The sequence below is a fragment of the Prionailurus viverrinus genome, chromosome A2 (assembly GCF_022837055.1).
Source record: "Prionailurus viverrinus isolate Anna chromosome A2, UM_Priviv_1.0, whole genome shotgun sequence".
In the NCBI taxonomy this organism is placed as follows: Eukaryota; Metazoa; Chordata; class Mammalia; order Carnivora; family Felidae; genus Prionailurus; species Prionailurus viverrinus.
In genome coordinates, this window is record NC_062562.1 from 57,616,688 (window position 1) to 57,641,527 (window position 24,840).

The 24,840-nt window shown below is 47.6% G+C and overlaps 1 protein-coding gene across 4 annotated transcripts in view; it reads left to right on the plus strand.

Annotated features, from left to right (window-relative positions):
• The window catches only part of MGLL (monoglyceride lipase), a 163,753-nt gene that overhangs the window by 29,301 nt on the left and 109,612 nt on the right, over nt 1–24,840 (plus strand). For 2 of the 4 annotated variants that reach the window (XM_047850672.1, XM_047850673.1), the window contains exons 1-2: nt 15,142–15,291; nt 15,770–15,914. In XM_047850672.1, the coding sequence (XP_047706628.1) occupies nt 15,183–15,291; nt 15,770–15,914 (254 nt within the window). In that variant the 5' untranslated portion in view covers nt 15,142–15,182. Of the gene's footprint in view, nt 1–14,273; nt 14,481–15,141; nt 15,292–15,769; nt 15,915–24,840 lie in introns of those variants that run through there. The other 2 variants (XM_047850677.1, XM_047850676.1) reach the window with 2 other exon arrangements.

Genomic DNA, 24,840 nt, shown 5'->3' on the forward strand with positions numbered 1-24,840 from the left:
ACCTAAGGGTTTGACTAGACTAACCCTTCTCAAAAGTGAACATGCTCGTGAACCACCTAGGAATCTTGTTAAAATGCAGACTGTGGTTTGTGGGTCTGGAATTCCCTATTTCTTTTTTTTTTTTTTAACGTTTATTTATTTTGGGACAGAGAGAGACAGAGCATGAACAGGGGAGGGGCAGAGAGAGAGGGAGACACAGAATCGGAAACTGGCTCCAGGCTCTGAGCCATCAGCCCAGAGCCTGACGCGGGGCTTGAACTCCCGGACCGCGAGATCGTGACCTGGCTGAAGTCGGACGCTTAACCGACTGCACCACCCAGGCGCCCCCTGGAATTCCCTATTTCTAACAGGCTCCTAGGGCACGTCAGTGCTGCTGGTTCGCGGACCATCCTCCGGTAGTAAGGAACTAAGGGGTTCCTGTGCACGTCCCTAGGGGGCCTGGTTGGTAAACCATCGGGACTTCGGGAACCAGAGCAAAGCCCAGGTTGGCCTACTCATGTTCCTTTCCTCCGTGCCAAAGCCTGGAATAGGACAAGAGCCCATGTTTGAGAGAAGACAGGTCACACGCTTGGAACTGTCCTGGACTCTTCACACATCCTCCTCTGGCTGTTGAAGATGAACGTTGCCATCACATGCGTGTGAGCCATTGGTTGATCCTTTGTGGTCCGTCCACACACACACCTCCCTTGGGGTGCTTACCTCCTCAGCTGCGATTGTAGCTTTCTTGTCCCTCTTGCTCATTAGACTGCAAGTCACCCGAGGGGCGAGATGGCGGCTCTAGCTCCGTACCCCAGCATCCAGTGCAGTGTCTGGCATGTAGCGGCTGCTTAGGAAATCTGAGTTAAATGAAGGAAAGAAAGAACAAGTGAACACTGACTTCCACTGTCAAGGCTGTCCTTAAAACCATTTTTTGATTCACTTTTAAGGGCTCTCTGTTGTTTTGCTGTGGCTGTTCCCTAAGGGAGGAAGGAGTCCTGGGAAGTTTCCCTCTCTCCATTGTCTGTTTTCCTGTTTCCCCGCTGTCAGCTACACCATACCACTCACCCACCCCACTCTTGGGGACTTCAATAGGCCAACTTCTCTGCTTGACAGAATTCCTGTTTCCCAGTCTTCTGGGCCTTCTCCATGCCGCTGGGCCTTCTCCATGCCGATCTGAAGAGACTCCTTAGTTCTCAGTCTCTTCAGCTCTTTTCCTTCTCCCCAGACACCTCAACAGCATACCCTGCACTTCCCGCTCCCCATGTCTCCAACATTCCTTCCACTTGCCAGTTCCCAGGGGCTCTGAAAGGCTAAGTCAACAAGTCAAGTTGTATCTGCCAAGGTTCTTTGATGGCAAGCAACAGAAATCAACTCTGGCCGATGCAAGGCCAAGGGGACTTTATCAGAGGTCTGTTGGGCCGCTCATAGAACACACTAGAGACTAGAAGACCAGGCTTGGAAACAACAAATGAGGACCAGGACGTGCAGCGGGTATACCCAATTACCTTACCTTGCCCAGAAAGCCTGAGGATGAGTGAGCTCTGCCTGGGCCTCCCGTCTGACATCACTCTGCTCAAGATCTAGTCAGGGACAGTGCAGTGGCTTCCGTGGGCCCTGGTTGGCAAGAGTGATGGGGGCACCTCGACTGACAGTTGCCCCAAGAATTCACAATAGTGGTGGAGGCTTCCTTTAAAGGAAATGTAGCTGTTGGTAGAAAGTAGTAAATAATGCCTGGTGGGCAAGAAACAAACAAATGAGCGAGAAATCAGACACAGGTGTGTGGCAGGGTGTGGGTGAGAGACCCCAAGGTATTCCTGGTCTCCAGCTGCTTTTCATTTTTTTTTCAATGTTTATTTATTTTTGGGACAGAGAGAGACAGAGCATGAACGGGGGAGGGTCAGAGAGAGAGGGAGACACAGAATCGGAAACAGGCTCCAGGCTCTGAGCCATCAGCCCAGAGGCTGACGCGGGGCTCGAACTCACGGACCGCGAGATCGTGACCTGGCTGAAGTCGGACGCTTAACTGACTGCGCCACCCAGGCGCCCCTCCGGCTGCTTTTCATAGTGGGAACACTAAGAACCTGTTAGGAATGAAAGGAGATGATGTAAATAGTTCCAGGAGATGCAAAAGGTGGGGCCCGGGGCTCTTTTTCTAATTCAGATCTGGTCACCAACGTGCTGTACAACCTTGGGCAAGTCCCCTTACCTCTCTGGTCTTAGCTGCTTTACCTATAAAATGATGGCTTTGATGCCATGCTATCTAGGACATATTCCAGCAGTAAAATCCTACCCAAGGCTTGCCAATTTTGCTTGACATGCACTGAAATGTAGATTTAATATTGTAGAAGGTAACATGATTTCGGAAGGCAGATTCTCAGTGTATGGTATTTACAAAGGCAACTTGGAGAGTTGAGGCTGTATTCTACTGCTATTACTACTAATATAGCTCATACATTAAGCATTTACTATATAACAAGCATTGCTCTTTTTTTTAACTGTTTATTTATTTTGAGACAGTACACGTGGGAGGGGCAGAGAGAGAGAGAGACAGAAAGAGGGAGAGAGAGAGAATCCCAAGCAGGCTCTGCACAGAGCCCAGCATGGGGCTCTATTCCACAAACTGTGAGATCATCAAGAGTCTGCACTTAGCTTAGCTGCTTGACTGACTGAGCTACCCAGGCACCCCTGCCGAGCACTGTCCTAAGTACTTTAATGTGTTCATTTATTTCATCCTTACAATTCTGTGAAGCAGCTTCTATTATTACGTCCATTTTACTGAGAAGGAAATGGAAGCACAGCCAGGCTAAGTAACTTGCCCAAGGTCACACAGGTTTTAAGTCCAAGACCTGAGTCAGACCCTGAGGTCTGTGCCTTTAACAGGCATGCCAAGTGGCCTGTTTGACCAAAACCAGCCAATTAAAAACAGCCCAGGAGAAAAAGTGCTATTGTTTAGAAAAACTGTGCTAGTGTGCTCCTTCCCTGCCCTGACCTGCCTAGATTATCTGGAAATATCTATACATATGTAACAGTTTCTGCAGAGCTACTCAACCCATCCCTGGACTTTCCCTGCCTAATCATAACCACTACCTCATTTGCCTTCAAAGACTAAAACTTAGCATTAGGTCAGTCGCATCTATTTCAAAAGAAGTCAGGATTTTTTAAAATTTTTAAATTTTTTTATTTTGCGAAAAACAAAGTAGGAAAATACACACATGTGACCTGCCGCTGTTACTTGCTAGCAGGGGTCCATTTTATTTGCGCTTCTAATGACCCCAAAGGAATATTTTTCAGCATGTATAACTTTTAACTGGTCCATTAACCAGATTAGTCAGTGCAGGAATTTCTCCTTTACCGCTGAGTGCAGATCTCGTTATAGTGATTGGGCCAGATTACTAATTGCTGGCTTTCCGGACTTGCCAAATGCATTTAAAGAAGGTGGTGGGTGGGTGGGAACCAGTATTTTGATCTTGGTAGGTTTGATTGTGCTTAATGGCCTTTCCCAGTAGGGCTGGTGCTGGTGCTTAAATACATAGCAAAAATAGCCATCTGCAGAATGTTTCTGAGAGCTGGAAAGGACCCCTGGAGACCATCTGGGCCAATCCTACCCTGACCCACAGAAAGCTGAGGACCAGAAGTGCAGTGGCAGACTGGTGTGGAAGGAGCTGGAACCCAGAAATGCAGGTTAGAGACAGAGCAGGAGAGTGGGAGGGGCCAGGCCCACACCCTGCTCTCCTACCAGCATTTCCCAATCTCAGTTGTGGCTACCACTGACATTCTGACTTTGCATTATCTTTGTCCCACGTGCTCTGTAATTTACTTAATATCTTTCTTTAAATCAACCCGTATTTTAAACTCCATTTATTTTTATTTTTGTTTTAAGTTTATGTATGTTGGGGGAGACAGAGTGTGAGTGGGGGAGGGGCAGAGAGCGAGCGAGCGAGTGAGCGAGAGAGAGAGAGAGAGAGAGAGAGAGAGAGAGGAAGAGAGAGAATCCCAAGCAGGCTCCACGCTGTCAGCATAGAACCCAGCTGGAGGCTTGAACTCACGAACCGTGAGATTGTGATCTGAGCCAAAATCAAGATTTGGCTGCTTAACCGACTGAGCCACCCAGGCGCCTCAAACTCCATTTATTTTTAAAAGGTTTCGTTAGGGGCCCCTGGGTGGCTCAGTCAGTTAAGCATCTGACTTCGGTTCAGGTTATGATCTTACAGTTGCTGGGTTTGAGCCCCGCACGGACTCTGTGCTGACAGCTCAGAGCCTGGAGCCTGCTTCCCACTCTGTGTCTCCCTCTCTCTTTGCCCCTCCCCCACTTGTGTTCTGTTTCTGTCTCAAAAATAAATAAACATAAAAGGTTTCTCTAAATAGAAAATGAACACTTGCCACACATTTAAGGTAACCCAATAGATAAAATGAATTGTAACAAAGCCAAGTGGTTAAAAAGGGAGATGCACAAACGGAATGTTACAGACACAGGAAAACCTAATGAAGACTGCTTGTTACTCATCATCAGAAAGATGAGAGCAAAGAGGGACTCTCACCATGAAGCTGTTATTTAATACCCTGCATGTTGAACACCTGCATGCATTTTCCCCATTAGCCTGGGTCCACACGCCAGCCTGCAGCAAAGGACCAAATACAGGACGTGGGCGGATCAGGTCGAGTCTGGCTCTGCCACTTGGGCAGTTTCTCGAGCTGCCAAATTCCACGTTAGAGCCCTCTCTCGGGGTCGCTGTGACGTCGGTGGCAGTGTTGGCAAGGCACCTATTCAGTTACCTCCCTATTTTGGGTCTGATTGTGCAACTTCCGTGGGAACCACACTAAAAGGATGAAAAATTCCCTGTTTTGTTTTTCCTGCATGATTCTTTTTTTTTAACTTTTTTTAATGTTTAATTTTGAGAGACAGAGTGAGAGTGGGGGAGGGGCAGAGAGAGGATGACACAGAATCCAAAGTAGGCTCCAGGCTCTGAGCTGTCAGCACAGAGCCCAACGTGGGGCTCGAACCCACAAACTGTGACATCATGACCTGAGCTGAAATCCAGAGTCAGATGCTTAAATGACTGAGCCACCCAGGCACCTTTCCTAACCATGGGTATCACTGGCCCTAAATCTCTAAACCTAAATAGGAAGAATTTATATAGAAGGAGCTTAACATTTTGTGGGGAAAGTAGGGAAAGGGGCCAAGGCAGAAATGATTTTGGGGGAAATTTTTACAACCATTTCAATAAAAGCAACAGAATCAACACACATATTCCCAGCAATATTAAGAATATTTATTGACCTCTCTGTTATAGCATTGGGTACATGACTTTGTTGGTTCTGTCCTTTTTTTGTAGGTATTGTGTATAGTACAAAGTGTTTCTTTTTTTCCTTTCTTTTTGTACTGGAAAAACCCAGTAGTCCTCTTGAGTAGGGAAAAACCCAGTTCTTCTCTCCAGGAGTGTCTCCTTTCACACAGAACACTTCCCTTCTGACACTCCTGGTCACCAGACAGGTGGGGTTTTCCCCGCATGAAACAATTCTGTGACACCAGCTGAGTCACAGAATCTAACTCCATTCTGACACTGTCTACCTAGAGGCAGTGCAAACTTGCACAAAGTCACAATGCAAAAGGCCATTTACTGGGGTCACTGAAGCAACAGACCTCCTCCCTCCCCGGAAGAAATGGTTCTCAAGCCCTGTCCTTAACACCCACTCAACAGTTTGGTCCCGCCTCTTCAAGAAGCCCAGCACGATGGAGCCACCAGAAATGCAGTGACTCCCTTCTGATACCTCGGTGTCTTAGTTTCTCTCTCACAGGTATTTCTGGCATGTTCCACGTTCCTCAGACCTCAGAGCATTTCCAGTAACCCACGCAATAACCTGCGGAGGTGTTTGCCTCTGGGGACAGAAACAAGGGTGCAGGAGTGGGAAGGAGACTCATAATTCACTGTTAACTCTGGTTCTCATTGGAACTTCTCATTGGAGCTTTTCTTTTTTTTTTTTTTCTTTAATGTTTCTTTATTATTGAAAGACAAAGAGAGTCAGAGCATGAGGAGGTGAGGGGCAGAGAGAGAGGGAAACACAGAATCTGAAGCAGGCTCCAGGCTCCAGCTGTCAGCACAGAACCCGACACGGGTCTCGAACTCACAAATCACGAGATTGTGACCTGAGCCGAAGTCGGACGCTTAACCGACTGAGCTGCCCAGGCGCCCCTCATCAGAACTTTTCAAACATGCATATGTTCCCTTAACTTAATAATGGTGACACTACGTGTCACCCTGCCCTCCTGTGCCAGACATTCATGCTAAGCAATTTACCTGTCCTATCCCAGGCAGTTGCATGAGCTAGATAGGATTCTTTTTTTTAATATGAAATTTATTGTCAGATTGGTTTCCATACAACACCCAGTGCTCATCCCAACAGGTACCCTCCTCAATAGGATTCTTAATGATCCTCCTTTTACAGAGGCATGAAGAATGTAAACCATGGGTGGGTGACTTAGTCGGTTAAGCATCTGACTTTGGCTCAGGTCATGATCTTGCGGTTCTTGGGTTCAAGCCCTGCATCGGGCTGTATGCTGACAACTCAGAACCTGGAGCCTGCTTCAGATTCTGTGTCTCCCTCTCTCTCTGCCCCTCCCCTGCTCATGCTCGCTCGCTCTCTCTCTCTCTCAAAAATCAATAAACATTAAAAAAAATTTTTTTTAATTAAGAATTTTAATTCCAAGATAGTTAACCTACAGTATTATATTAGTTTCAAGTCAAGTGTACCATATAGTGATTCAACACTTTCATACATCACCCAGTGCTCCTCAAAAGTGCCCTCCTTAATCCCCATCACCTGTTTAACCCATCTCCTGACCCCTCTTCCCTCTGGTAACCATTACTTTCTTCTCTGTAGTTAAGAGTCTGTTTCTTGGTTTGCCTCTCTTTCTCCCCTTTCCTCATTTGTTTTGTTTCTTAAATTCTACATATGAGTGAAATTGTATGGGTATTTGTCTTTCTCTGACTGACTTACTTCACTTAGCATTATACTCTCTAGCTCCATCCATGCCATTGCAAATGGCAAGATTTCATTCTTTTTCATGGCTGAGTAATGTATATGTATATCATATGTATATATCACATCTTCTTTATCCATTCATCAGTTGATGGATACTTGGGCTGCTTCCATATCTTGGCTATTGTAAATAATGCTGCTATAAACACAGGGGTGAGTGTATTCTTCTGAATTAGTGTTTTTGTATTCTTCGGGTAAACATCCAGTAGTGTGATTACAGGATCTATTTTTAACTTTTTTAAAAAATCATTTTTAGAGAGAGCAGAGGGGGTGGGCAGAGGAAGAGAGAGAAAGAGAGAGAATCTTAATAGGCTATACACTCAACACAAGCCCAAGACAGGGCTCAATCCCATGACCATGGGACCAAGGGACCATGACCTGAGCCAAAATCAAGAGTCCGAAGCTCAACTAACTGAACCATTCAGGCCTCCATAGTGTTTTCCACAGTGATTGCCCTGGTTTGAATTTCCATCAATAATGCACAAAAGTTCCTTTTTCTCTACATCCTTGCTAGCACTTGCTATTTCTTTGTGCTTTTGATTTTAGCCACTCTGACAGATAGGAGGTGATATCTCATTGTCATTTTGATTTGCATTTCCCTGATAGTGAGTGATATTGAGCATCTTCTCATGTATCTGTTGGCCACCTGGATGTCCTCTTTGGAGAAATGTCTATTCATGTCTTTTGCCCATTTTAATCAGATTATTTGCTTTGGGGGCTGTCGAGTTGTGTAAGTTCCTTATATATTGGCTACTAACCCTTTATCAGTTATGTCATTTGCAGATATCTTCTCCCATCCTGTAGGTTGTCTTTTAGTTTTGTTAATTATTTTCTGCACTGTGCAGAGCTTTTTATTGTGATGTAGCCCCAATAGTTTATTTTTACTTTTATTTCCTTTGCCTCGGGAGACCTATCTGGAAAAATGTTGGTATGGCTGATGTCAGAGAAATTCCTGCTTGTGCTCTCTTCAAGGATTTTTATGGTTTTAGGTCTCACATTTAGGTACTTAAATCCATTTTGACTTTACTTTTGTATATGATGTAAGAAAGTGGTACAGTTTCATTCTTTTGCATGTAGCTGCCTGGCTTTCCCAACACCATTTGTTGAAGAGACTGTCTGTTCCTCACTGCATATTCTTGCCTTCTTTTTTGAAGATTAATTGACCATAAAATTGTAGGTTTGTTTCTGAGCTATATTGAATAAAAGAGGGGAGAGTGGGCATCCCTGTCTTATTCCTGACCCTAGAGGGAAAGCTCTCAGCTTTTCATAACTGAGTATGATGTTAGTTGTGTGGTTTGTTTCTGAGCTCTCTATCCTGTTCTATTGATATATGTGTCTACTGTTGTGACAGTACCTTACTGTCTTGATTACGACAGCTTTGTAGTATAACTTGAAATCTGGAATTGTGAGGCCTCCAGCTTTCTCTTTTTCAAGATTGTTTTGGCTCTTTGGGGTCTTTTGTGATTCCATGCCAATTTTTGGATTATTTGTTCTAGTTTCATGAAAAATGCTGTTGATATTTTGATAGGGATTGCATTAAATCTGTAGATTGCTTTGAGTAGTATACACATTTTAATGATATTTGTTCTTCCAATCCATGAACATGGGATATCTTTCCATTTCTCTGTGTAATCTTCAATTTCTTTTGTTAATGTTTTATATTTTTCAGACACAGGTCTTTCACCTTCTTAGTTAAGTTTGTTCCTAGGTATTTTATTATTTTGGGTACAATTGTAAATGAGATTGCTTTCTTAAGTTCTCTTGCTGTTGCTTCATTATTAGTGTATAGAAATGCAATAGATTTCTGGGCATTGATTTTGTATCCCATGACCTTAAATTCTAATAGTTTTTGGGCAAAGTTTTTAGGGTTTTTTTATGCATAGTATGTCATCTGCAAATAGTGAAAGTTTTACTTCTTCCTTGCCAATTTCGATGCCTTTTATTCCTTTTTCTTGTCTCATTGCTGTGGCTAGGACTTCCAGTACTATGTTGAATAAAAGTGGTGAGAGTAGACATCCCTGTCTTCCTCCTGACCTTAGAGGGAAAGCTCTCAGTTTTTCATAATAGAGTATGATGTTAGTTGTGTCTTTTTCATGTATGTATGGCCTCTATTATGTTGAGGTATGTTCCCTCTAAACCTATTTGTCAAAGGTTTTTATCATGAATGTGTGTTGTACTTTGTCAAATGCTTTTTCTGTATTGATTAAAGTCATCATATGGTTTTTAATCCTTTCTTTTATTAATGTGGTATATCACGTTTATTGATTTGTGAATATTGAACCACCGTTACATCCCAGGAATTAATCCCAGATCGTGGTGAATGATTTTTTTTTTTCATGTATTGTTGGATTCAGTTTGCTAATATTCTGTTGAGGAGTTTTACATCTATGTTCATCAGAGTTATTGGCCTATAGTTCTCTTTTTTGTAATGTCTTTATCTAGTTTTAGTTGCACGGTAATGCTGGCCTCATAGAATGAATTTGGAGGATTAGCTTTTCTTTAGGTGGGCTCAGCAGTAGGGCTGGCAGACGGGCAGATGCATGTGTCACCCAAAGAGGACAGGTTCCATCCAACCACGCTGCTGACCACTGCCAGGCACCAATGTGGCCCTGTGTTGACAGGCTTTTTGCCTTTCAGAGGAAACCCAGGGACCAGCACTATCATGTGAAATGTCCTGGTTTTTAAAAGCTGGCCACTAATTCAAATATTTTGAAAGCTCAGCATTGGCCAAGCTCAAACTCCCGCAGACTAAATGCAGTGCGTGGGATGCCAAGTCATACCTTCACCTGCTTATTCTCTGGAGGTGAGTGTACTGTATTCCACAGATGCAGGGATCGTTTCTGGGCCAACTCCCACATCTCTGGCCTGACCTTTGTCTTCACTTCTAGACCTACAAATCCAGCCTCCCCTACAGGCACCTCATGCTCAACACATCCAACACTCTGGCCCCTTGTGCCCGCATCTCTCTGCTCTTCAAGAGAAGCTGGGAATCTGGATTTGCGTGTGACATTACCAATCTTAAAAATTCACATTAAAATTTTTGTTCAGATGAAAAAGTACTTTTTCTTGGGCCACACGCTGCCACTCTTGATTTAGCGCAAGCTGGCTGCCCACCAGGCCCTGTGCTGAGTGTGGCACAGACACGATCTGAACTGACTGTGGCCAAGGCCCAGAGTGGGTATTCATATCACCCCGTTTCAGGTGGGGAGGCAGTCTCAGCAAGGCAAAGTCAGTCACCAGAAGTCACACAGCTAGTCCGTGGAGCATATTTCAGAGTTTACGTATTTTTGCTCAAGTTCATTTTTAAGTTTGTACAAAGTCTTACATCTTTCGTTATTCACTCTAATTACCATCTCCACTCCCAAGCTCCACTTCTCTCCATCCAGGAGTGATTTGTAGTTGAAATATACCACCACCCACATTCCTAGGATTGCAAAAAAGCAGTAGAAGTTAATTCACACATACCAACATTTCTAATAAGAGACACTCCTGGCTTTCTTAACGTCTCCTAGTTTGCTCTTACTGCCTTCCTCCCCACAGATATTTCCAGCATGTTCCACTCAGCTCAAACCTCAGAGCATCTCTGGAAGGCCACACAAGACACTAGTGGGAGCAGAAAGATGCTGCTTTTACTTGAATTGCTGGCCTGCTTTTTCATCCCAGGCAGTAGGGGCATATCCTGCCAACTGGCACTTTTCTGGGAGGTGACTGTCTCTAGAGCAGTCCAGTCTAGAGAGACTGGGTTCTGAGGTCTTTCTGGGCGCGTGGGTTGGTAGGAGTTGCTGAAATATATAGCCAGATACAGGACATCTGCATCTGCAATGGCACAGGAGGTGTGTTTTTTCCTATTCCTCCAGGTAAATCCCACTAAAAACCCTGGACATCATATGTAAACCGAACTGAAAGAGGCTCTGAAAGGGGAGAAAATAGGCAGACCAACTAGAGACCTCAGGAGCCAAGGAATGACATGGTGGCAAGTTCCCGAGTTTTGGGTTTGTCTCAGATATTCCAGTCTTGCAGCTAGAGAAGCCAGCAACCCAAAAATGCCAAAGGCACAGATCAAATGATACTTAACCAAAGCCTGCCCTTTCCAGCCCAAGGACCAGGAGAGAGAAAACTAAATAAGCCAAAAAAGTTTCAGACGTTGGCCTTTCTACACTAGTCAGACAACACAGAAGAAAAAAGTGGCCCACACCCACACCCACACCCACACCCACCAAGACTGAGTGGGCAACCTGTGTGTTTAGCTCCACCTGGGACTAATGAGGCCACATGGCCACCTGCCTGTCCCCTGGCCCACAGCAGTGTCAGAGAGGATCAGCTAAGACAGAAGCTTTAAATAAGATCCAGAGTCTCACAACGTAATACAAGATCATCTGGTTTCTGTAGAAAATCACATATCTCACCAAGAATCAGAGAGATCTGAAATTGAACGAAAAAAGACAATCAATAGATGCCAACTGAAAGAACAGAGATTTTAAAGCAGCCATGATAAAAGTGCTTCAAGGAGCAAGTACAAACATGGCTGAAACTAACAAAAACTAGAGATTCTCAGCCTAGGAAGAGAAGATCCAATCTTCATTAGAATTTCCAAATGGAAATTGTAGAACTGAAAAGTTTAATACTGGGGTAAAAAAGCTCAGGGGATGGGTTCAGAGGCAGAATGGAGAAGAAGAAAGAAGCAGTGAACTGGAAGACAGGGCACTGGAAATTACCCAGTCTGGACAACAGAGGGAACATAGACTGGAAAACAACTGAAGAGAGCCTCAGAGACCTATAGGACTATAACGAAAGATCTAATACTATATCATCTGAGTCCCAAAGGGAGATGAGAAAAGATGGTGAGGAGGAAAAGACTAAAATAAAAATATATATATTGACAACACTAGATGCTGACAAGGTCGCTGAGAACCTAGACCTCTCACATCAGGAATGTGAAATGGTATCGCCACTCTAGAACACTTTTGGGCAGGCTCTTAAACAACATGTAATTTCCTTATAGCCCAGCAATTGCCCTTCTGGGAATTTATCCCAGAGAAATGAGGACTTGTGTTCACACAAAAAGTTCTACAGGAGTGCCAAAAGCATTTTTATTTGTGATAGCCCCAAGCTGGTAATGACCCAGAAGTCCCTCAACAAACTGTGTGGTACGTCCACACCACAGAATGCTACACACACTGCCTGGAGATGCTGAATGAAAAGGTGAATCCTCAAAGGTCATATACTGTGTGACTTTATAGAACATTCTTGAAATGAGAAAATTTTATAAATGGAGAACTAATTAATGCTTGGCAGGGGTTATGAAGGGAATGGGGGTGGGAAGGAAGTAGATGTGGCTACAGAAGGGCAACACAAGGGATCTTTGTGGTGATCGAATGTTCTGCATCTAGACTGTATCAATGTCAATATCCTGGTTGTGATATCATCCTACAGTTTCGTAAGATTGGGGGAAACTGGGTAAAGGGTACACAGCATTTCTCTGGATTATTTGTTAACAACTGCATCCAGATCTACCTGTATCTCAAAATAAAAAGTTTAATTAAAAAAAAAAAGCCAGATACAGAACAGCACAGTCTCAATGTCTTAACTCATGGTTTCCCAACCTGCTGACCACACACCATGCTCTCATCTATGTCGGTAACCAAGGACGCAGAGCTTCCAATTCTCTACCACCATTTCTACTGAGGCTCTGCTGACAACTTCAGCAAAATTTGTCCTCAAGCCTTTCACACTGTCTATTTAAAATGTTGGAATATTGGAGCTGGAAAACACTGAAACCACAGCTGTGTACAAGGTGTGCTTTGGGCCCCGCCCCCCCCCCCCCCCCATAGCATCCATTAGATCCCCAGCTGCGGCCCTGCCCCCACCTTGAACAAATTACCATCCAAGTAAATACAGTGTATTTAGCATGGCCAGCTTGAAAGCCAGCCCCCAGCTCCCTGCCCCGATTGCTGCCTTGCATGGATATTGTAAAGCTGCATTTAGCTACCCTTCTCTGTCCCAGGCCTGGTTGGTGAACTGCTTGAGGCCAGAGGGCTGGCTGAGCTTGGCAGCACTTACAGCCCATAGCTTCTCAAAGGCTATTGTTTTATTTCTTAAGTTAGATCATAGGCTCTAAGCAGCCTGGGCCTCCTGCACACACACAATGTGACATTGAGACACCAGCTTCTGGAGTACAGCAGTTCTTTTCAACATTGCAATGGGATAAAGTTATTTATGAAAGAAGAAAAGGTGAAAAGGCCAGCTGAAGTCAGTGTGAGCTGGGGACCTTGGTCACACTCCTTGGGGACACAGGTATGGTTGCACCCAGGCTACAGGTGAGGAGATTAAGGCTCACAGGACAAATGGAGGAGCTGCTGCAGGTGGTCTGGACCCTAAATCCAACACTGGTTCCTGCACCCCCACAATCTACATTGCTAGTTGTACTGGATAGTGTTCAGACCTTCCCCTGGCCTGTGTAGATCCACCTGAGATTTCGTTTGGGGGCCGGTCTCCTAGAACGTAGGGACGGTTGCTGGGTATAGGGGTAGAGGGATAAGGCCTACACTAGTCTGCCTTTACCCTACCTCCTGGGGGTTTGTGCACCCCCAACCCACTTTCTATGTGGGTGTCTGATCATGTGCATCTCTGTGCGGGTGTGAATGTGTTTGTATATGAGTGTCTGCCCATATGTGCATGTCATGTGTGTATACTTGATGTCTACGTGTGTCTCTGTGTGTGTGTGTCTGTTTCTTTCCGTGTGTGTCTATGTGAGTTTGTGTCTCTGTGGATGTCATGTGTCTGCCTTTGTGTACCGAGTATCTGTATGTGTGTGGTATATTTTTTGTGTGTCTGTACATGTCCATGCGTGTGTATCTGTGGGGAAGTCTATGTGCATGCCTACATGTGTGGCGTGTGTCCTTGTGCACATGTAGTGTCTACATGTATCTGCATGTGTCCCTGTGTCTGCACGTGTACTATCTGTGTGTGGGTCTGTGCACGCATGCGGTCCGTGTGCATTTGCAGATTGTGTGGTGTCCGTGTGTGTCCCTATGCGGGTCTGTGTGCGCGAGGTGTGTTGCGCGTGGGTGTGGCGAGCCCTCCCGCGCTGACACTCGGGAGAGCCCGGCTGGGTTCCAGGCCTCGTGACGGCCCCCGGGCGGCCACCCCGGGGCGCGGCCTCCCCCGAGGCTGGGAGGGGAGGAGCGCGTGGCCGGGTCCGCGGGCTGCGCCCCCGCTCCTCCCCGCGGGCCGGGCACACGTGGGCCCAGGGCGCCGCCTCCCCGCACCGCCCGCCGGTCCCGCGCGTCCCCACCCACCTCGGGCCGCCCCCGCCGCCGAGCGGGCCCGGGGATAAAGTGGCAGCGCAGACGCCGCGCCCTGTCGCCGCGGAGCCGGCGGCGCGCAGCTCGGCCCGGCTCTGGCCCGCCGCAGACGAGGACCCGCGGCGCTCGGGGAACGCGACAGCGGCGCTCGTGGCCCCGGTAACTGCCTCCCGGCCCCCGCCCCAGCCTGCGAGTGCAGTCCCCACCGGTGGGGAGCAGCCTCGGGGGTCCCCGGCATGCTCGGCGTGGGCTCCCGCGCCCCTGGTGCGCGCGCGTCTGTGCACGAGTGTGTGCGCGCGTGTCTGTGTGTGCGCGTGTGTGCGCGCGCCCTCCCCTGCTCCCTCGCACCAGCCCCCAAACCAACTTGTCCCCGTCAACTCCATTTTCCCGGTCCCCTTCGGCCCCGTGCACACGCCCGGCGAAGTCTCCCGGTTTTTCCCGTGGCTTTTCCAGTGACAGCTGCGGGGCTCCGTTCCCTGCGCTGTCGGAGACAGGCAGGAAGCAAAGTTTGTCGGGAGCCTCGGGGGTGACTTTGCCTCGGGGACCCGCATTTGTGCGTGTGCGAGGTGCCTCGGTGTGCGCGGAGCTGGTTTCCCAGTTTCCGGGGCAGGGGGTGCCGGGCTCGCGAGCCCCTCTCCTCTCCGAACCCCTCCATGGATTTGTGTACAAAAAGTGATGACCTGAACTAGTAGTGGGGCGTCGCGCGCGCCTGTTCCCCGCCCCTGGGGACGGAGGGGGAGCCCCGGAGAGCTTCCAGTGCGAGCTGGAAGCAGGCTCCCGGGCTCAGCACCCCGAAAGCCCTCAAGACTGGCTCTGGGGGCAGGGCGCGGGGTGGGGGACAGGGGCTGGGGAACTGTTTGAATGCCGCCCTGTGACCGCCGAGATGAGGGAACAGCCCTTATTTGCCTGGCTCTGATTCTCCATGCTGTCGTGGTTGTGGAATGCAAAAGCCAGGACATGATGGAAACAGGTTTGTCATGGAATCTTTGGAATTTCAGACACAGGAGGCATTAATTGGAGTATCATCCACCTCATTATTGTGCCCCTTTGAAACTTCCTTGGGGATTTTAAGATAGATGGGTCTTCTTGCAGCTGCGTCTTTATACCCACAGAGCTGAGTATAATTTCCACTTGATTACAGCTAAAATAGTCTTTAAGATGAAGTTTCCTGAAATGATTTAAAATAAACACAGATGGGAAGGGGGGAAAAAAGCTGTAATGAGGCACTTAAAAAATAAAGTGAGCATTTTCTTAAGAACAAATGGGATTTTTCAGTCTTGGAGAGACTGCAAGAAATATGTTTTTTTTTTTTTTTAAAGTCTTTGAAATGGAGGGGGTCCTTTTAAACTGCTTAAAAATGTTTCTGACACCGAACGAGGCTTTGCTCCCCATTTCTGTGTGTTTTTGCCGTATTTCTGACTTCGGAATATGTCTTCTTTTCTTTCAAGGACTTGGAGATCCTTTCAGAATGCCGGAGGAAAGTTCTCCCAGGCAGACCCCACAGAGCGTTCCATACCAGGACCTGCCTCACCTGGTCAATGCCGATGGACAGTACCTCTTCTGCAGGTACTGGAAACCTACGGGCACACCCAAGTAAGTCCCCCCCTCCCCCCCTGCCGAATGCTGCTCCAGACGCACTTGGCTCCATTCACGCTGGCCTCTGCCCTTCTTCCTGTAGCATACCCTTCGGGACTGCTTTCTTCATGACCTACTTCACATACGTTTTAACGTCAGGCACAGCAGTGCCCACAAAGATGAGATTTAGACTTTATCATTTTTTTTTTTAAATTAAGAAGCAGGAGTTCTATTTTCATTATAACAACCAGGATACGGATTCTACCGTATGGCAGTTTTCAAAAATTCCACATGACTTTATTTTTTGTACTGGACTTGATTTCCTGTTGCAAGGGCATTCCTTTGAAATCAACGCCGACAACTCCAGAAAGCCACCTAAGCAGATAAGAACATCAAAACTGTATATATAGTAACCTTTGTTCTGTCTTCCTGTTTGATTATGAGCTTCAGAGGTGTCCTACGTGTATAACTAGGGAGAAAGGGGTCTGGGTATTTCCTTCTGATTTCTTGCCAGCTCAATTACTTTGTACATTTTCCATCAAGGATTTGTCTTGCTGTTAGAAAAGGCATTGGGACGATACACCATAAGACAGCTGGTCGCCTGCTGCTCCCCTTCTCTTGTACGAAACAGGGAAAGCCCTGCTTGTTTATGTTATTCAGGGAAAGGAATTATTGGTGGTAACCATTTGGCCTAGTGACGAGTGAGCGTCTCCTGTTCCATGGATGTTTTACCTGTCTCCCAGGCCTCTTGTCTCCCAGGGTACACGGTGTGATGTAGATTATAGCTCTCTTTGTGTCTCAGTAATCACCCAACCCTAGCACAGCTATAGCATTTCTCCTGTTTTTCAACAAGGTGTATATAATCCAGGTAGCTGCACGTTAAAAACACAGAGATGTGGACTTTTAAAGACCCGGTTTAAAATCATAGCTTCAGGGCAGCTGTACAAACTGCCTATCGTAATGGGCTGTTAATAGTTCCTACCAGTTCTGGCAATATCTTTCTTAAAGATATCCTCCAGAAGAGAGCGTGTGTCTCTGCATATGTGTCAGATGGAGACAGAGGAGAAGAGAGGGAAGGAGGGAGGGAGGAAGGGGGTGAGGAGAGAGAGAGGAGAGAGAGAAAGAGAGAGAGAGTTGTCAAGCATCGTCATTAATTCTCCATTCTGACTTACTCTCCACTCTGACTTATTTGGCTGTACAGTTGCGTGTTCTTGGTTTAACTTCTGAGAACTGTGTGGTATATGGGGCATTATTTGATCGATATACAAAAAGAGGACAAAGAATTGAAAGTAGGCATTTTTATTGTCCAAGTCCTAGACTTTGGGGGCTTTCCTCGGTTGAGTGGGGAGGCTGTCCTAGTTGGAGGTCAGCGAAATAAAGAGGACCTTTGGTCTCCAAAGGGGGCGGTGCAGGGCGGTGGGTGAGTGGGTTGGGAATGGCCAACCGGCTGCCCTTCCTTGGCTGTGAGTGGTTTTCACAGTCTCCACGCTGATGTCGCCTTGTGGGGAGGTCTCTCGGTTCCATTGCTTTTGCTCCACTTAGATGTGGCAAGCCCCCAGTAGCTTAAACTGAGCTGTCTCTGGGAAATCAGTGTCTGCACTGTGGTGGCCGCCGATGGTAATAAGAAGGCGGGTGGGTGGTTGAGGCAGTTGGGCCCTGGGATTTGGAAGAGAACTGTGATGGGAAGGCCACCGGCCTACCTACTCTGCCTCTACCCCCTGGAGATGATTCAGGTCAATAAACACCCTTTTGGAGTTGGGGCCAATGTCAGAGGTAATGTTTAGGCGATTTCACAACCAGCCCTGACCCATCAGAAAGTCCTGGAGGCCTCCGGCAACAGAAGTTAACCCTGTGTCTGCATCTCTGTATATCAAATAGGGTGAGGGGTTCCTGGAGGAGGGATCATGGCAGCCAGAGTGATGGGGAGCAGGGGGGTGGCCTCAGGGCAGAGGTTTATGCCAACTGGAATGGAAGCGTGTCCATGTCTGAATAACTGAGACCAGCTGCTTGGGCAGATACCAGCCACTGTGCGGGCCTGCCTTCTTGCATGCTCTGGAACGTCTCTGCTGTTGAGTTTCAACACCATTGCCTGTTGCTTTTAGGAAGGGAGAGGGGACCTCAGGTCACCCCTGACTCCAGTCCGTCCCTTCCAGGGAGTGTCCTAAAGTCCCATTCCCAGTTCAGCTCCAGGCCTTCTCTACTCCACCGTCTGTGGGGAAAACCCAGACAACTGTCACCTTTCCTTCTGTTTTTCCACTCTGCTCCATTTAAAAAATAATCTCCCTCCCAGAGGACCTGGAGACCTCAGAAGCCACCCTGGGTGGCGTCTTTCAGAGCAGGGTCTATGTGCACCTCTATTAGCCACACTGCTTTGGGTTGGTTTTTTGGTCAGCAAGTTGCCTCCAGCTCCTTAGGCCTGCCTCAGAGTGCCTGAAACTTTCCGGTCCCGAGACCAGCTCTGCAGGTGGCTCAGAGTGACACTGGGTCACAGGTGTCAGCCATAGCTGAGAAACCGGCCAAACCTGCTTATGGAATCAACTTATGTCCTTATACATGCCAGCCTCTCACGCTGGACCCTGAGAGAGAAGAAGGCATTTCTTGGGAGTGTCATTACGATGTGTGTATCCAAACACAACGCTGTTTTTAGTACAGCAGACCAAAGACTCCATCTTTAACTGTTTTGCACCCAAGATTTTTAAGCCTACATTTGGCAGTGTCAAGGCAAATTCGTGTTCAGCTAGTGGTGTTTACAGTGTAACAAATGTTAGACTTAAGGTATAGCAGAATTATCTTATGTTCATTGAGTATCTCCTATTAATTGAGTATCAAATATGTTCTGGGGTCTGGATTAGGCTCTCTACCTACATGATCTCATCTTAACTTGACATCAGCCTGTGAGGCCAATGTTATCATTACCATTTCCTATTTTACACATGGGGGCACAGGCCCAGGATGACCCAGGTAGGGTAGCTGGATTCAGTTCAGATTCCTCTGGCTCCCAGGTCAGTTGCTCCTCCTAATGCACCACTGTGGAAGGCAGACTTTCATCTCTGCAAGTAGCGTCTTCCTGATAAATTCTGACATTTTCCATCAGGGTTGAAGACCACTTTACCCTACGGTAAAGAGTAATAGAGTAATGAATTCTCCCTGATTGTTGGCTCACAATTACTGAAAGTGGGAGATCAGTGAAAGATATGTCTCCATTCTGAAACTAGAAATCTTGCGATGCCCTGGGGGAGTGGCTGCTTGATCCAGATTCAGTATCTTGGACTTTTAAAGTACTGGTCCTTCAGCAAATTTCCAGCAATCATGTCGACAGAAAGACGGAGACTATAGCACCTATGAATTCAGTCCACCAGGTGGTCCTCCTTAGTCCAATAAAAGATGACTTTAAATTCGCTTCTGAATGTTAGTTAGACATGCTCGGAACAGTGAAGGTGTTCCTGTCCCATGTGGCGAATGGCCGACCGGCTGGGGAGAGGCTGGGTGGTCAGAAACCGTACTCAGTCTGAGGACGTGAAGCCTTCCTTTGATTCTGTATGACAAGGAAGGCCGGAGAGCCCCCCTACAATTGTGTGGTTGTGCAGCCGAGGTCCCCACCAGACAGTTCATTCTAAACATGGCCCAGAGCATGTTGGTCTGGTGATCAGCAGGGCCACTGTGAAGTGTGTGTGTGTGTGTGTGTGTGTGTGTGTGTGTGTGTGTGTAATATACCCCTCGGTGCCTTTCTTCCTTCTCTAAAGCTGCTACTTCCCTCCTGTGCACTTGGTCTCTGGGCCACCCCTCACCCCCAAAGGGCTGACAGGCTTTCCTTTCTGTAGCTGCTGTTGGGATAACAGCTGGGAGATTGAGGGAGCTGTTTCAAAGTGCGGCTGTCCCCGGTCCCTCTGCTTGCAGAGTCCTGATGCCAACACCCTGCCTGGAGAACCGCTGCAATTCACAAATGACTCATTTTTGAAAGTTTCATTTAGCATTTTGTTCCAAATTTCCCTACATTTTCGGAGACGTTCCAGAACATAAGCCCTGGAGTTCCTTCCACAGACCTTGCTGGCTCTGTGTTTTCTCCCTTTCTTGCCTCCGACTTCAGGTTCAGTAACCTGGCTTTTCCCTCCAGTAACCAGGCGGCCACACCCTCACATGGATGCCACTCCTCTCCCCTCCTGGTTCCAGCAGTCTGAGCTTCCTCCAAGGCAGTCTGCAGTTGGTGTCGTTTTTAGGACTTTCCTCTGGGTGACATGGGGGTCAGGGCTGGGAGTGGGATCCTCCCCAAGCTCTCAGTCTTGGCCATTGTCAGTGGATCTAGAAGCAATAAGCCAAAGTCCTAACTCTGGCTGCTCCTTTCCTTATTCCTTATTCCCCAAAGTGGGGCTCAGCTGATACCCCCTACCTCTGCGCTGGGTCACACTGATCCCTGTGTCCTCGAAGCCTCAAAACCCTGTAGCTGAATTTTTGGGCAATGCCACCTTAGGACACTTCCTCCTAACTATGCAAATTTACCTGGAAAAGAGGTGATTTCCCGGAGCTGGGAATGTCCTCATGATGTCCTCCTCATGTCAGCCACCAGCCCTTTGGGTGTGGTACCAGTGGTTCCAGAAGCTAAGGGCTCCTCCCAGCCAACTGGATCCAGCCCATGGAGATGCAGCGTCTCCATCGTCTGGCTGGACATAATTTTGACCCCCTACTGCCTTCTGGAATTTTCTTCTCATAGGTCAGACTGGCTTTTCCTATGTTCCCCTCACCCTTTGGTTTCCTAATCAGGTTGGAAGTCACTTATTTAGTGCCTTCCTCCACGCCCCCTAGCCTATGGCATTGGTTCAGTGCTCTGAGCAACATTCCACGAGTACTGCTTACATCTTTGGGTGTTTCTGTGCGTTCCCTGCTGAGTCCTGCAGCCCTCATGGCCTTTCTGAACTCCTGCCCCCTGGGTGACGAGGTGTTGCTGCATCACTTGCCTGTGGTTGCTACATCCTCAGAGTGAACCAAATCATATCCCTTCTTTGTCCCTAAGAGGAGCCATTTTGAACTCCATTCTGTTGGTCTTTGTGGGTGTGAGAACAGGCAGGCATCCCCCCGCCCAGCCCCTTGAACATTCCCCCTGGCTGTAAGGCTCTGGGTTAGCTCTTTGGCTCTTCCAAGCCTCTGTAGCAAGACAGGCTCTGAGGGTTTATCTCCCTGCTCTTTTTGTTCAGCCACAGTCTCGCTCCCATTCAACCGACCAGTGACGTCAACGGTTTTTGACATCCACATGTTCCAGGCATTGTGTTGGGCACCAGCGTGGGGAGAGACTGCTTTGTTTGATGAAGGGGTGGGGGTAGATGAACATGTGGATAATTATGATGTGATGTGGCAAGCCCATAGAGATAGGACCCCTGCTAAGCCATACACAGCCTTTGTGCAAATTAAGAAGGGAGTCCATCCATGAAGACATAGCCCCTCAGGTGTGTGGCTTGGGAGGCAGAACATGAGCTGGGTTTCAGCTCCTACTTCCCTTTTTACCCATGCCCTCGAACAGCACTCCACATGCAGGAAGGGCATGCCAGGGGAGGGGGCTGGGGCAGGAATGCATGGGCTGCGTGAGAATACCAGCAGTGGTATTACTGGGGCAGAAGGCACCAGGTGGACAGTGGCAGGAACCTAAATGAAGCTAGAGAGGTAGAATGAGGCCATTCCCTGGGGGGTGAGATGGATGGGGGGGGGTGCTGCAGGTTGAGCTACAGGCTCAAACTTGAACCTTCGGGGGTGGGGGGAGCCCAGTGGTTTTAAGCCAGCAAATGCTGTAGGCAGACTTGTAACATGGACAAATGGTGGTTGGAGGTGTTTGCCACAATCCAGGGGACAGGTGAGGAGGGCTGAGATCCTGCAGAGTAGTGACAGCATGTGATAGCAGTGGAAGGACTAAAGTTGCCTGCTCCTGGTGATGGTGGCAGGAGAGGTGGGGGAAGGATGGCTCCCAGGTGTCTCCCCAAGGGACAAGCACATAGGGAATATGGGGGTTCTCCTTCCCAGCAAACACCTTTATTACCTCTGCTCTCAAGATACCTGCTCTACTCTCTGACAGTGAGGACAGGTGGGGCCACCTACCCTGTGGGACACCTCATTGGAGCACCCCTGGAATAAATCAGTGGGACAAATGAAGGAGAGAGAGCATGGACAAGCCAACCAAATTACCAGTAAAATATTAATGACAGGGACAAGTTCATTTTCATGAAGGTGAGAGAGGAATCATGTCTTACACTGGTGCTTTGCAATGAGGACTCGAAAATGAAGCACCTTTAATTTAATGCGTTGTTTTATGAAATTTACACCTAAGCTCCTGGAAAGCGGATATTACTCTGCATTTAGAGCAACAACACTATTTTTGATCAGATCGATCAACTTTACAGTAGCAGTTCAATTTTTTTTTTTTTTGCCTATTTAAAAAATTTCTAAAAGTTTTTTTTCTCTTGTATGAAACTGTTGTTTCTCCTTCTGATGCCTCTGCCTTTGTTATAGCATAGGAAACTGCCTTATTTTTACATAGGGATCTCTTCTGGGTGCTTTCTTTTTTTTAAAGACTCTTTGGATAGCAAAGATCTTTTGATGACCAGGGGAAAGGCCGGCTGCTATTCTTGCAGTTGATTTTTCCAACAGCTTCGTCAAGGGATAATTTCTTCCAGTTGCTATAAGAATGTTCTGCAGATACAAATCTGGCTTTGTTTTGCAGTGGAGTCTAAGAAAAAAATAGCCAAATAAACTGCTTCCTGAATAGCCCCCATTGTCCACCATCGTCTATTTATTGGCACCTTCTAGGTTTAGATGTGAATCCCAGATGCACTTTGTTTTTGAGTGCAAACCCGACCATCAGTGATTGTGTAAATGGAGGAAATGGTCTTCTGTGGTGCAAATTTTTACAGCTGAGATTACAGGACAACCCTTGTCCCATATTTGAGGGTCATCCGAGGTTCTTGTTGGTAGGACATTCCTTTCATTTCACACAGCCTTGTTCATAGTGGGTGGGGGTAGGGATGCTGATGGTGGTCACTGACGGACTGGGAGTGACATTGTTCTCTCTGTGTCAGAGACACACACAGCAGGGGGCTGTGTGTAGCTAGGAGGTCACAACAAAAGCTGTGAGCTGTGTCACTCCACTTGGAACTGCCCCCCCACCCCTTTCACGTTCATCACCAGCTCCCAACATGCCTCTCCTGCACCTGCTGACCATTCATTTCCTCTCTGGGCTGCCCAGCAAATCCTCCTGTGTGCAGTGGTGAGAAACCATGCCTCACCTTCCTCAAAAAGGTGTAAAGGAGCTGTTTCTCCTGGGCTCACAGCTCCATCAACATTCTGGAAGGAAAAGGAGGAGGGAGGGTGGGAGGGAGCAGGGAGGAGGGGAGAGGAGAAGGGGGAAGAACTGAAGGAAAGAAAGAAGGTTTGGAAAAATACATCTTCAGTTGATGTTAGGATTGAGGGGAATTAAACCTTCCTTTTCCTTGAACACGTTTCCCAAACCAGAAATATGGGGCAGGATTAATAGAGATCAGGATGGAAATGGGTCACTTTGTGAAATCACACCTGTGCTACCTGTAGGGCACTCGTGCCTCTGTCCCCTTGCATTGTTCTCCCCAGAGAGCAAGTGTCAGTGGAATGGCCTGTCGTCATGTCCCTGGTGCTTAGAATAGTGGCCTGCCTTCAGCAGGAGCTTAATAAATGTGTGTTAATGAGTGAATGAATTGCTCCCAGAGAAGAAAGGGGCATGAGCCAGTCACTGGCACAGTGTCTTTCTTCTGGTAGAGGAAGTCAGACTTGAGTATTAAGGTCCTTAGAGTTCTCCAGCTCTCCCTAACCCTGGGGACTTCCCCTGAGTAGGTGGCAGAGGGTTTTAGGGTTTAGACTCTAACCGAGTCTGTTGGACCTTTTGACATCATGGCTACGTTAAGTATATGCACTTTTCTGGAAAGGAAGACGCATCACAGACTCCATCAGACTCTCGAAATGGGGGTGGTCCCTGCCCCCAGGGCTCAGTGGCAGCCTTATCATTTTGTCAATGGGAAGACTGAGGCTCAGAGAGTAAACATGAAGTCACCTAGGGGGCTGGCGTGTGCCCAGGGGCTAGCTCCTGACCACGCTCTCGCCTCTGTGCCATGCCGTGTCTCAGGAGTTGTTGACCCCATACCTTCTCCTTCTGGGTTGAAACCACAAGGCAGCCCTTCACAGTGGGGATTTCAACAGATGGGAAGTTTGGGGCTGGGCTTGGAGAGGTCTTAACTGGCCACCTCCCTCCTCGCTGCCAGAAGCTGTTTGATGACATCTACATTTTGGGGGCTCTGTTTTCTGTGGTTAGAAGCATGTGGGCACCTTAGGCAATGCCCCAGGACTCTGAGTAATGGACTTCAGAAAGGTGGCAAGAGACTCACTTAGAGGACCCATGAGATGGGGTGGCAGAAGGGGGATGAATTCTAAGAGGGGGAAAAGAACAGACAGCCTCTAGGAGAATAAGAGAAGCATGTGGGAGAGGAGGTATGGGGCCCCCGAATACAGAGGGGGGCGGGAAGGGGAAGGACAGAAGGAGAAAGAGCTTGAAGACAATTAGAAACCGCCATCTTTGGTCTCAGGAAGCCTCTGGTTAGTCTCACCTTGTCAGGGCAGGCAGTTTCCCCAGGCCACTTGCAGGCCACTGGATTAGAGATGAAAGACCCCTGGCTGGGAAATTGCTGCCTTTAGACATTTTGGTCAGTTGATCCCTGAAGGGACATGTTTCAGGGAAGACTGGTCTGTCTGGGACACAAAGCATCCCAGTGTAGGGAGAACAGTGTAGGCCATGGAGCCAGACTCTGCGGGGAACAGACTGGGTCCACTCAGACAAGGCATGGGGCCATAGATTCACTACTTGACCAGTCTCTGCATCTTTAAAATAGGGGACACCAGCACCTTTCCCTAGGGTGCTTGTACAGGTTAGATAGATGCG